Raw genomic sequence first — 13184 nt, 5'->3', positions numbered from 1 at the left:
TGGACTTTGCTCACTGCCTTATCCCTGTTCTATAAAAAGTGTAATTAGGACTGTGCGGTCCAACAGGTACCAGAGGACGGCCACCCTGCCCCCTCACTTCCTGTCTATAGCAGCATAGAGCACAGGAGAGGGAAAGCGGAAGTTTTATAAAGAAGAAAATATACCAGCAGAAACTTTTACTGGGGTTTAATCTTGTGTGTAACTTGAAGTGTATGAAACCGCACACCTTTTTTTTAGTTTTGCATAATTTAGAGACAAGTGTTAGGCCTTCTGTCAAGTAATCTTTGCTGTGCCGTTATATACACATGGGTGCAGATCTCTGATAATATTCATCCAGCATCACCCTGACAGAACTGTTCCCTAGAAGTTGCAATATTTTATTCCAATGTTTATATCCTGCTGTGTGCTATAGGCAGAACAAATCCCAATCACAACTTGGAGTCATTTCAGGATTGGAGTCCATGGAGTGCACGTTATTGGTCACATGACTGCTGATTATAATTGGCGATTGGTCCGTCCTGGGTATTCCTCATCGCTCTCCTCTAGCAGGCGGATTTCCAATTCCTCAGGAGCAGATCCGAGCTTCTGGAACTCAATCTTATTCGTGGCGGACGATTTCTTGTATTTCATCACATAACTGCAATATAAAATAAGTGATGATCAATGTTCTCACTGGATGATGCCCAGCTCAAGCCTAACATCTTTATATTGGGACATTTTATATGGAATCAGCTCATACACAACACTTCCAGATCTGTTTATACCACCAACCAAACTTCTGCATAACATAGCTTTATAAGGTTTTATCAACACCAACAGGAAAGTGCAACAGTAATAAGCTGAAAGTGAAATCTGCCTAATTAATAAAGATGAATGGGTGCCCCACCCCCGCATCCCATGTGTACACCCCAAATACAGAAGCAATCACTGTGCTGATCACATAAATACCTAAAATATCCCAAGGCAAAGGATTGGAGCTTTGGTGATTTATCTGCTGTACAGAACTCCTCTCTGAACTCTCTCTGCAACGTCAGGAATATAAAATACATTTCTGATATAGATAGCCCTGGATAATTCTCTTTGCAGGGGTGCAGACCCAATATCTCCGATCACAACAATAGAAATGAAATCAATTTCACCTCAAAAACAGAAAACTTACAAAAACTGATTTTATATAAGTGAATATAACATCATCACATGCTCTTGTGTGAAATTTGTTCAGAAGAAATGCTGCCATTGGCTGTGTGACATTTTGTTGACATGCTGGTCACATGACTGGTTATTATATTTACTTATTATACAGGATTTATATTGCGCCAACATATTACGCAGCGCTGTACATTAAATAAGGGTTGCAAATGACCGACAGTGACACAAGAGGCTGAGAGGACCCTGAAGAGATTACAATATAGATTGGGGGTCAATCTCTGTCTTTATATAACATTCTCACCCATGGAGTGGCCATGTTTTGGCACAAGAACAATTCCAGGATCATCCAAAGGAACTTAGGCAACCCTAAGAAGCTGATACCAAGTTAGCCACACCTAAAAAACCAATCATTTCACCCGGTGACAAACTTACATTTCACCGACTGTTCTGGAATTCTGTCAAAGCAAAACTTTCCAAGTTCACCAACCCCTGCGAGATATACAAAACTGCAACCCAACCACCTCTACATATCGCTCGTTCACATGGCATTGCCGTACTTACCAGTGGACCAAGGAATAATTGGTGATGACGATGATGATGGCCATGGCTAAGTGCCAGGAGAAGCAGATAGGAACAAACTCCAGGTTGCTGCGATCCTTCTGATCCCACGGAGCACCCCTTAATGGATGTACTGCAAGTGCAATCTGGAACAATGACATCAGAATGTTATCAGGGCTGGGAGTGTTTATCCTGATTGTTTATCTGAAGATGTGTTGACTGAACGTGTGAGGTGACACGTACAGGTGAAGTGACACATTGAGCTGTATCAATGATAGGTGACCCAGATTTAAAGCAAGAAATGATGTCATTACCCAAACATTCCCTATACCTCGTCATTCCGCCCCTGAACTATCTATTTAGGACAGAATGCTCCAAGGACAGAATGCTTAATTTTTCTGCTTGCTGAGGTTGTCAGGCTCAGGGCCGGTGCCCCTTTGTGATCATGTGATCTAGCATTTTGGTTTCTGACCCCAGCTATCTAGTTTTGCTTTCTTGACATTGGCCCGTCCCTGGTTCTGCCATCCTTGTACCCCGCTCTATCTGGACGGGTGTATTTGGGGGCCACAACCTGGCACTTCCACCAATAATATCCCGGTGGGGAGCTTGGACTTTGTCCCTCACCCCGTTTTAGGGTTTGCACATCTTCATGCTGCTCTACTGAGGATCGGCTACATGGAGCTGCCGGCTTCCATTTTACTCAGACCCCTGTTCATGGCTGTCAGGGAATTTCCTCACTTCCTGTACCGGTAACACCAGAACAAGAAACGAGAACTTCGGCTGTCACCGGGTCAGGAAGACATTACGGAGAAATAACAACCTGACAGATGTTCAAACCCTTCTTCACAAACCAAGCTGCTTTTGTTTGTCTGTGCCCCCATCAAAGAGATATACCACCACTTCCTGTACAGGTCACTTGATCACCGAGACAGGAAGTAAAGGTAAAATCTCTAACAATCTTTGCCCGGGGTTTAACACTTTCTCACCTCATTTATCATTTAATTGTTCTGTTTAAAGTTATTTTGTGATGCAAGGAATGCAGCTGGAGTAGTGAGACTCCACAATGCAGCTTCTGATCTATTTATAGGTAATGAGGGCACTTACCTGCCATAACCAGGAGCCCTGCAGGATGGCCAGGATGCTGCGGAATAATTCCAGGATGATGTGACCCCTCATGAAGATTTCAGCCACCAAACAGAAGAATCCAATGCAGGCGACAACGAGGACAAAAGCGTGGAGAAGTCCTTCCAATGGCTGCTGACTGCGGACATGATTGTACATAAGGAGACCTGCCGAAAGCAAGAACACCATTAGCTGCTGCGGGGACACCAGGAGCCCAGTCATAAAAGGGGGTCTAATGTTTTATGTGTGCAATGTATGTAGACTCCAAAATCAGTTCAGCATCATCCATCATTGGGCTCCATTTATAAATTATTCCCCTGTTAATTCATCTGAAATTCACTAACAGATGGACCAATCTACACTTCTCCTATTAAAACAATGACTTGTTCTGCCATCTAGTGGCCAATCTCAAAAGTGCACAACAGTCACAATAGGAAGTGCAATATGTGTAAATTATCAATATATAATTTATAAATAGATTTCATTGTATCTGTAATGTAAATTTGTTGCAATGTTTCTTACATGGAGGTCCTGCAAGTAAGTACTGACAACGTGACAACGTTATGCCAGGACACTGCAATTAGCAGCAGCGTTGTCACCCTGCCATGTGTCAGTTGGTTGCCGTGTGTGGCAGCTGAAAGACCAATAACTTCCCTGGTGACTTTCCAGCAGCAGGAAGTGGGGAGAGGAAGTTGCCCTGGTCGTGCAGTTCATGCTGCAGAGTGATTCATGAAGTTGTTATAACAATGGCAGCAGCAGGGAGATCGTTTGTTTTACCTTCCAGGGAAAAGGCCAGTGCCAGAGTCAGACGGTCCAACCCCTGCGGAATCTTCAGAGGAGAATATGTCAAAATGTCAACCAATCCGGAGAGGCTGAAGAAGATGTACATGGTGGTGTGTAGCCAGCCGCTCAGCCCCACCCAGCTGTGATCCTCAGGATTGATGAGATGGAAGCGCGGCCCAATGCTGGGGGCAAAATTTTCCATAACTGCCCCTGAGAAGAAGATATCAGCATCAGTGTGACTACAATAGATTCATCTGACCCCCCGGGTCATAGACACGGCCGCACGTCACTCATAACTTCCATAAAATCAGATCAGCTCACTTATACAATAACATAGCCAAAAGATTGGGGACACCGGACCATTACACCCATACAAATATAATTAGGGATCTGAGGGGTTACCACACCTGAGCTGCCTCCCAAAGAAATCCTTGGCGGGGAGATCAGCAGCCATGGATTTGTCCAAAGACAGCGATCACTATAATCTGTTATAGTGATCATATATTGAGGAGCCAATTAACAAAATTCCTGACTGCTGATCCCGAGACGCCCAATGACAGACAGATCAGCGGAACAGCAAAAATCGTAATGTGCTATGAATTTTAGCATGAAGCGGCCGAGCTGAAATTCTGCATTTTTTTGGCTGATTTTAGCGGATTTTTATTTTTGTTATTATAAAGCCGGAATCCATCATTGAAAATGAATCTGATTGGTTGCTTTGCACCCTGCAGATTTCTCACCAATCGAAGCGAAGATAAACTTAAAAATCCCTTCGACCAAATCCATCCGATGCCAGTGTCTCCCATGGGCTGCTCCGCGAAGATACACCATAGGATATCTGATGGACCACATAAGTCCGTAGAGCAGGAAAGCACTGCCCACCAGGGAGTGGCCCCGGAAGTCCCCCATCTCTGTCCCTGGGCCAAGCAGAAGAAAAAAGACAAAAATGAAGAAAACCACCAAAGTGACCAAGACAACAGATATTGGGGCAGGGGGGTACCTACCTCCCCCCCCACCCCCCCACCCCCCCCCACACAGGGATCAGACATCTACCTTTGTATCCTTTCACATGATGAGAACTGCACAGAGACATTCAATGGGGGCCCCACCAGTAAAACCTCCCACCTGTCGATGGTGTCACCCTCTCTGATTTGATTAGAATTATTAATCATTGGGTGATATTCTCCTTACCAACACCCAAATCACGGGGGGTCAGCTGAAGGGGCCACAATATCCTCATAGGAGGAGGGCCAGAGACACAAACTGCTGCTAGAACAAAATATTCCGCTGGCATCAAATATAAACGTTGGGTGCCCCTTCCGCATGTTCCTGTCTAGTCCTCCAGGGGGTGACACCTCAGAGTACAAAATAGGCCCCAAGATGATTCAGGAGGGGGTGACCCCAAATTTTGTAACAGCCAGTGAACAAGTCATGAACAGGAAACAATCCTACAATATACAAACGACTGAGGGACGCACACAGAGGATACAATACAAATCTCACCTGGAGCACAGCCTGCACCTCCGGGAGCCTTGTTAGCTGCACACAGAATGAGCGGAGATTTCAGGAGTTATACCTGGGTGTAAACTGGATGAATAATCCGATAATTATGTTTATAAAGATAATTATAGAAAATACCAGGGGATAAAAAATCACATAAAGCAGAGGAATGCCAGGAGCTTGCTGACTGCAATTATACCAGGGCGGCACAGAAATTATGCCCAGCTCTTCCTGTTACCATCGACTGTCATTTAATGCTGTGTGGGTGTCAAGGGAGGGAACCCATTTATCTGCCATCCTGACTATGAAATGCTCAATGAGATTCTCTGGGGTCCATTTCTCCCAGCAGCCATTCAGAAATTATGCCAACTGCAGCGTATTTTGGCAAACCCAGCATGGGCACATGTGGAGCTTAATTGAGAGCCAGTTGTCACTGTATAATAGGAAGTGCTGGGGTGTAGTTAGAGAAGGTGAATCCATACCAGCATATAAGTGAATGTCTGATCATTCATTTAGGAATTCAGTTGTGTCTGAAGAACAATAGCAGGACAAAGGTCAATGAGCAAAGGAAAAGGTCTTAAGGTGCGTACACACTTCCAATTTTTATCGTTCCAATCGAACGACGAACGATCGATTGGGCAAAAAATCGTTCGTAAAAAAGTAGGGGTGTTAGTCACAGGTGTCCCCCACTTGCACCCACATTTTTGGTTTTGTACATCTCCCCATTCCAGAGGAATTGGGGTTCAAAGGAGGGGAATGTCATTGTACACACCCATTTGTACACGCCCCGTGCTAGATTTATTTCACTGGTAGATTTTTTTCATTAGAACACCGGATAGGGAATCCCCCTCCTCCGCAGTGTCTTGGGAGGAAGGGGATGCCCCATCAGAGATCTCCCCGCGGCAGCCGAAGGGAGCCACAACAAGGAGGCTGAAGAGCCGCATGTGGCTTCGGAGCCGCAGGTTGCAGACCCCGGGGCTGGGTGGTTACTTTGGAAAAAGAGTTTGATACACGGTTGTACATTTGTACATGATCCAAGCATCCCATGTCAATTTTATCCAGGCTAATGGCCTCCTCCATCAAATAGAGTTCACTTTGCTCAGTCAGAGTCGCACCATAAGTGTCTCTCGGGAGTTCCAAAACAGAGGAATACCACTGCGTGCTGCATTCATTAGGTGGAGTGTCAAGGACTTTTTGTATTTTTCAGGGACATGTTATGGAAATGTAGAAGACATACTTGTGGTCTCAGTGGCAGTGTGTGTCCAGTGATAAGTTGACTAAAGCGAGGAATTTCTTTCCAGAAATCCTGGATCTTATGGCATGACCACCAGATATGGGACATAGTGCCCACATCCGTTCCACAGCCCAACAATTATTAGGCTTCTGAGGGGCAAATTTGTGGATCCTATCTGGGGTCCAATACCAGTGTGTGAGAATTTTGTAAGCATTTTCCTGCAGTCTCGTGCTGATTGAACATTTGTGAGCTAGAAAGCAAGCCCTCCATTGCTCGTCTGTTAATTGGTATTAAGCTTCTGTTCCCATTTCTGTCTAAATCTTCGGGCACAGTCTGGAGTCGATTCAGGTAAGCGTACATCATGTGTGTGGAGTTGCCTCAGACAATATATCTCAAAAAGCCTGGGTGGTGTGGGTAGTTTGACCCTAGAATCCAGGGTATTAATGCAGTGTTTGATCTGCAGATATGCCCACCATGGAAATACTTGTCCCTCTCTCGTCAGAACCCGTACGTCTATTCTATCCAGCAACTTCCCATTTCTGACAAAATTCCCAATATTTGGTAGCTTCTCTGACGTCCACCCTCTCAAAAAAACGCTATCCACACCTGGCATAAAATCAGGGTTACCTAGCAGAGGGGTCAGGAGACCAGGAACAGGGGCCACAACCTTTCTGGGCAATAACTTCCCAAGAATCACCAATGTGGCTCCCACAGTAGAGTGGGATCTGGCCAGTGGTGGTAAACAGTGGGATTCTAACCAGGCAGCTGTGGCTAATGGCACTCCGCCAATGGTGCTTTCCAGGTGTACCCAATCCTTGTATCCAGCATGACAACACCAATCTAGGATTCTAGCAAGGCCAATGGCACATCAATAAATTAGGAAACCCCATGCCACCCTGTATTTTTGCTGTTGTCACAATGGAGTACCAGATCCTTGGAGGACGCCCTAACCACAAAAAATTGGTTAGCAGAGCTTGCAATTTATGAAAACAGAAGTTGGGACTTTAATCGGTATGGCCCTGAAAACATACAAGAGGCGGGGGAGTACATTCATCTCAACCCATGAAAAAGGTTTTCCTCTCCAGCATTGCAAATTATCGCTGATAGTTTTAAGTAGAGGGATATAGTTTTTGTCATAGAATTCTGTAATATATCTAGGGACCTGAATGCCCAAATATTGGAGACCAGTTTGTTCCCAGGTAAAGGCAGGATTTTGTTGAATTTCACATATTGTTTGCTGCGGCAAGTCAATATTCAAAGCAGCGGATTTACTGTAGTTCACTTTGAAGTTGGAGATCTGCTTAAATCTATCGGGCTCCCAGAGTAGACTCGGTACCGATGTTTGTGGTTGTGTTAGGAAAAACATCAGATCATCAGCATATGCCGCTGTTTTATATTCCCTGTTGCCTATTGCAAATCCCCTTCTATCTTAGTTTGCATTATTCATTCTGATAAATGGCTCCATGGTTAGAATAAACAACAAGGGTGATAACGGGTATCCTTGCCTGGTTCCGTTATTGATCCCAATTGCACGGGAAAAAATTCTATTCAATCTAATTTTAGCTCTGGGCGAGCAATACAGGGAGTGGCCCCTGGAAGGCATTTGTCCCTTGAGACCGATGAACTTCAGAACCTCAAACATGTGGTCCCAGGCCACTCTGTCGAACGCTTTTTCAGCATCCGTGGACAGGAGCCTACCTTTAACATGCCTAGAGCGCGCCCAGAATAATAAATTCAGGACTTTGGTCGTTTTATCTTGAGCTTTTTTGCCCGGGAGAATACCTAATTGATCCAAACCAATCCAATTAGAGACAAAACTATCCTATTACTCAGTAATTTGGCTAGCAACTGAATGTCCACAAGAGATATTGGCCTGTAATTGGAGCAATAACGGGGGTCCTTACCCGGAGCACAGTAATATATTCCTCTGACCAAGTGTTGGAAACCAGCGAACCTGTGGCCACATTGTTCAGAGCCGGTAACAATAGTGGTATCAGTGTAGCAGCAAAGGTTTTGTAGCACAGAGTAGTAAAGCCATCAGACCCCGGGCTTTGCCCTGCTTTCAGCTGAGAAATACCTTTTTGTAATTCCTCCACAGTGAAAGGCTGTTCAAGACTATCGGCCTCATCTTCTGACAGCTTAGGAAGTTCACTCTGGGTGAGTTTTTATTAGCATTTTCCTGGAGGCATTATTGGCATTATGTCGAGTTTCAGGCAGGTTATACAGATCTGAGTAATAATCAAAAAAACACTCCGCCATCTGCCTGGCACAATGTGTGCCCTGGCCATTTGGCTGTAAAAGCTCGTCTATATGAGAGGCTGCCTGGTATTCGCGGAATGCCCTCGCCAATCACCACTCTTGTTGCCCTCCGCATAATGGAGTTTTCCTTTTCATCTATCACGGCTTTGAGGTCCGGTCTGGCCCGGCAATTCTTGCTCTGTATGTGTTCAGGATGAACGTATTTCCCTCTTGAAGGAACAGAGACTTCTTGCTATAGATGGAGTTTTTACAGACACACGTGTGAGAACAATCAAAGGTGGTTATTGTTCTGATTTATTCAGAAAAGATGGTGTTATTTATACAAAGTGAAGAATTACAGAATAGTAATTAAAAGTAAACAGTGATCTTCGGGAATCTAGAGTCATTGATGGCCCTGAACATTGCATGGCCCTGATATCCAAGCTATCTCCTCTCATACCCAAATTTATTAGTCATTGTTTCTATATTATAAGTTGGTCATTGTCGTTATTGTTTCCTATTTATACTTTGGTACCTTGGAAACATTGATATTTACGGGACAATCACTCTTCACAATGCAGTCAGCTTTCCAGATATTTCAAAAATGGTGAACAATGGTCAGTTGGTCACAAGCCTTGGCCCAGGAAAACAAAAGGTGTAGATAAAAAAGTCCTTTGTTGGTATGAGGCAAAAGCCGTGTATGTAGTATACGTTATGATTCCTTCTTATATATCAAAAATTCCACATCAGTCTGCTGCGACAATGATTGTGTGCATTCTCCAGGTCAGCTACTTTCTGCAGTGGAATGGACGGCCTCATCTCTTCCTCTCTCGTTTTCTGAGAACCTATTCCAATCAGTTCCCCTCTGATAAAACATTTATGGGCCTCCCACACTGTCATAGGGGACATAGTAGGTGTGACATTGTCCTGGAAAAAAGAGACCAAACGCTTCTCTATTCTCCGTTTCAAAACCGGGGCAGTGAGAATTGTGGGATTCAGCCTCCAGCACCAATCTTGGTGTCTGCTCTACAGTCCCGTCCAGGACAGCGTGACAGGCCCATGGTCAGAGTATGATGGGGTACCTATCCTTACCAAGTCAACCCTGAATAAATCAGATTGTGTAAGAAAGAAATAATCGATTGGGGAATATTTCTGGTGCACCATGGAATAGAACGTGTAGTCCCGTTCCAGGGACAGAGGAACCTCCAGACATCAACTATCTGCATGGACTGTAGCAATTGTTTCATTTTCCAAAGCACTTTATATGGGACTGAGGAGCTGCCATTAGATGTATCACGTAGCTGATTGAGCGGGATAATAAAATCCCCTCCCATGACCACAATGCCCTTGGCAGACAATATCATTTGTAAAAACACTAACCAGTATTCAGGAAATACACATTAACCAGTGTAACTTCCTTGTTTTCCATAGAGTAAATGTATCTACCCTCAGGATCAATCTGGGTGTCAGGAACACGGAGACCCGATTGTTTACAAGTGACACTCCTTTCATTTTGGGTAATTAATCTGTGGCGTGGAACGCCTAAATGAAAAAGGAATTGGTCACTTTCCATGTTTTGTCTTTTTTAAAGTGCGTTTCCTGTAGCATCAGCTTTCTTAAATTCTCTCAATAATATAGTCGTCTTTTCAGGGACATTAAGTCCTTTAACATTTTGGGACAGAAGCATGTACATTGTGATTAGAAAAAAAATCTGTGCATCATGGTTACCTCAAGTGACGCCAGCACCTCTAAATGGTAATAAACAGCCCCAACGGGGTGAAGAGGAAAAGGGGGAAACAGCGTGTCACGGGTCTAGGAGTTTGGTGTGCTATATCTATAATATATAATATAGGCACCACCAGGGTTGGGGAACAGCCAGAAATTGGCCAAATTATGGCTGATCTGTCTAGCAGCAAACCGAAAAGAAGTAAAATACGTAAATACGGCATTTAACACCTTATATTTTTAGCAAGCATTCTATGAATGTACACATACATAAGCCAATTTTAAGCTTTGATCAAAACCATACTGAAAGCACTATTAGGAACATTAAATAGAACCCGGTCCCCTGAGTAACTTGCAGCTCAAAAAAAACAATCCAGGCACGGCTATGACATGATAGCAAAACTCGCACAGCCAGGCCGGCTCAATGTCTGACGATGTCCCTGAATCAGCCCTTTTCCTTGGCGTGGCCCTTTGCAATAGATTTAGGGACCTCCGGTAATTTACTGCGCTTGGGACTAGGGCTGCCCACAGAGGAAGAAGGAGGATTTGAGTCCATCTGTCGGAATCGAGCTAAATGTAAATCCTGGTACCATTCAGGTATTATCATTTCCGGTATTTGAAGCGTAGCAAGGAACATTGTCAGATCAGAGGGTATAGGTAGCACCCGCTACTTTCCCATTGAATATAGCCTGAAGGCTAAATGGAAAACGCCATCTATACGGTATTTTCTTCTGACGAAGCGCTTGTAAAATGGGTTTAAAGTCCCTGCGATTTTTCAAAGTAATAGATGATAGGTCCTGGTATAAAATCACTGCATGCTGCTGAAACATAATAGAGTCATTCTGCCTGGCAGCAGCCATGATTTTATGACTAAGACATTGTAATCCACAGATAACATCTCTGGGGGCTGGTGGTCTGGGCCCCGGGGTCTGGGAGCCCTTTAATAATATCAATCACTGTGTCAGCAGACCTGGTAAGCAGCTCCTTAAATAAGGTGCTCACTGCATCATCAATCTGCTTATTCATTGTAATCTAATGGTCCCGGTGTGAGGAACCCATCTGCTCAATTCCAGCAATCACCACCCCATGAGATTTCCCTACTTTAGCCACCTCTTCTAACTGGGAAGTAAGAGTTTTAAAGTTACCTTGAAGTTCAGCAATGGCCGTGTGGAGAGTGGCCTTGATGTCAGCTGGTCTCTGCTAGACTCCTGTGACTCCATCCTGTGGCGCCATCTTGGAATCTGCCTCTCCTCCAGTTTTTGGGGCTTAAAAAACTCAGGTAAGTCCCGGGGTTGTGACCCCACTTGTGGCTGGTGCATTGCCATGGGTGTTCCCCGCTGATCTTGTGCGCTCTAGTCTGCTTTTAGGTTGATTCCCCCGCCTGTGGAGTCAGAGCTGCTCGGTTAAGCTGCCATCTTGCTCGCGCCCCCCAGAAATATTTTATAGCCATCACAATTTATACCTCTAACTTTCATTTGGAGGTTTTTTTTATCAAATGTCTGTGTGCCCAGTCACCGACCCTCAGGGCCACTCTACCCCATCCACCATAGCATCCCGTCCACCTGCCATCTCTTGTTCAGATGTCACTCACTAAGGTTTAGCTTGGTCCCCTGCAAAATACAACACCCACCTGCTGAAACACCCCAACATCAGAACGACTGTAACAAACCTGGCCAAAAAACTTACCACTACCTCATCCCCAGCTCCCTCTTTACTGATACCCGTTATAGGACCCCAAACATTTTGGGTATCACAGACCCCAACATTGGGAAACAATCCACAAACTTATATTACATTAGTTCCAAGCAGTGGATCCTTCCTGAGGTTGCAATATACTCAGACACCATTATAGGGGACAATCCAAATGAATCCTTTCTACTCCCCGAAACCTCTCTTCTTTTACTTGCCAGCTAACAAGACTCAGGAGCCGGCACAATGCTGAAAGCCCAACCAGAGGAGGCGTCTCAGAATCCCATGCAGTGCGCTCTGACACCGAGGAGCCAAATTTACCTTCTATTTACAGAAGTGGGAACAAATATCACATCTACAGTATGGTGGACAGTTACCAGGGGACCGACTGCTACTACCTAGCCAATGGTGATCCTGGTAATCTTATACAGATTCACCCTGACAGCTCACCCCCAGAATGGTACTAGTACAGTGCTGCGGATCTTCTGGAGGCTCAGTCCTCCATTCTCTTTGTTCAGGACAATGCCAGATCATTCATAGGGGGTCATTCATAATCTAGACCCCTCATAATTCCTCATAGAGGTTTAGGGGGGTCTTTCATAATCCACACCCTTCATAATTCCATATAGAGGTGTAGGGAGTCATTCATAATCTAGACCCCTCATAACCTCTTATCCAGGTGTAGGGGGTCATTCATAGTCTAGACCCCTCATAATCCCTAATAGAGGTGTAGGGAGGTCATTCCTAATCTAGACCCCTCATAATCCCTCATAGAAATGTAGGGGGGTCATTCATAGCCTAGACCCCTCACAATCCCTCATAGAGGTGTAGGGGGGTCATTCATAATCTAGACCCCTCATGATTCCTCATAGAGGTGTAGGGGGTCATTCATAGCCTAGACCCCTCATAATCCCTAATAGAGGTGTAGAGAGTCTTTCATAATCTATACCCCTCATAATCCCTCATAGCGGTGTAGGGGGTCTTTTATAGTCTAGACCCCTCATAGAGGTGTAGGGGGGTCATTCATAATCTGGACCCCTCATAATTCTTCATAGAGGTGTAGGGAGCCATTCATAATCTAGACCCCTCATAACCTCCTATACAGGTGTAGGGGGTCTTTCATAATCTAGACCCCTCATAATCCCTCATAGAGGTGAAGGGGGGTCATTAATAGTCTAGACCCCTC

The 13184-nt window shown here is 44.8% G+C and overlaps 1 protein-coding gene across 1 annotated transcript; it reads right to left on the bottom strand.

Annotated features, from left to right (window-relative positions):
- Nucleotides 1-171: 171 nt before the first annotated feature.
- On the bottom strand, nt 172-4521 carry LOC140341096 (transmembrane protein 45B-like). Its single transcript, XM_072426638.1, has 5 exons — nt 4353-4521; nt 3607-3822; nt 2812-2996; nt 1711-1853; nt 172-637 (listed from the first exon to the last, which is right to left on the bottom strand). The coding sequence occupies exons 1-5, from the start codon at nt 4519-4521 to the stop codon at nt 496-498; spliced, it is 855 nt and encodes a 284-aa protein (XP_072282739.1). The 3' UTR covers nt 172-495.
- Nucleotides 4522-13184: the final 8663 nt, after the last annotated feature.

The sequence above is a fragment of the Pyxicephalus adspersus genome, chromosome 11 (assembly GCF_032062135.1).
Source record: "Pyxicephalus adspersus chromosome 11, UCB_Pads_2.0, whole genome shotgun sequence".
Taxonomy (NCBI): domain Eukaryota; kingdom Metazoa; phylum Chordata; class Amphibia; order Anura; family Pyxicephalidae; genus Pyxicephalus; species Pyxicephalus adspersus.
This window is presented reverse-complemented; position numbering and strand designations above follow the sequence as displayed.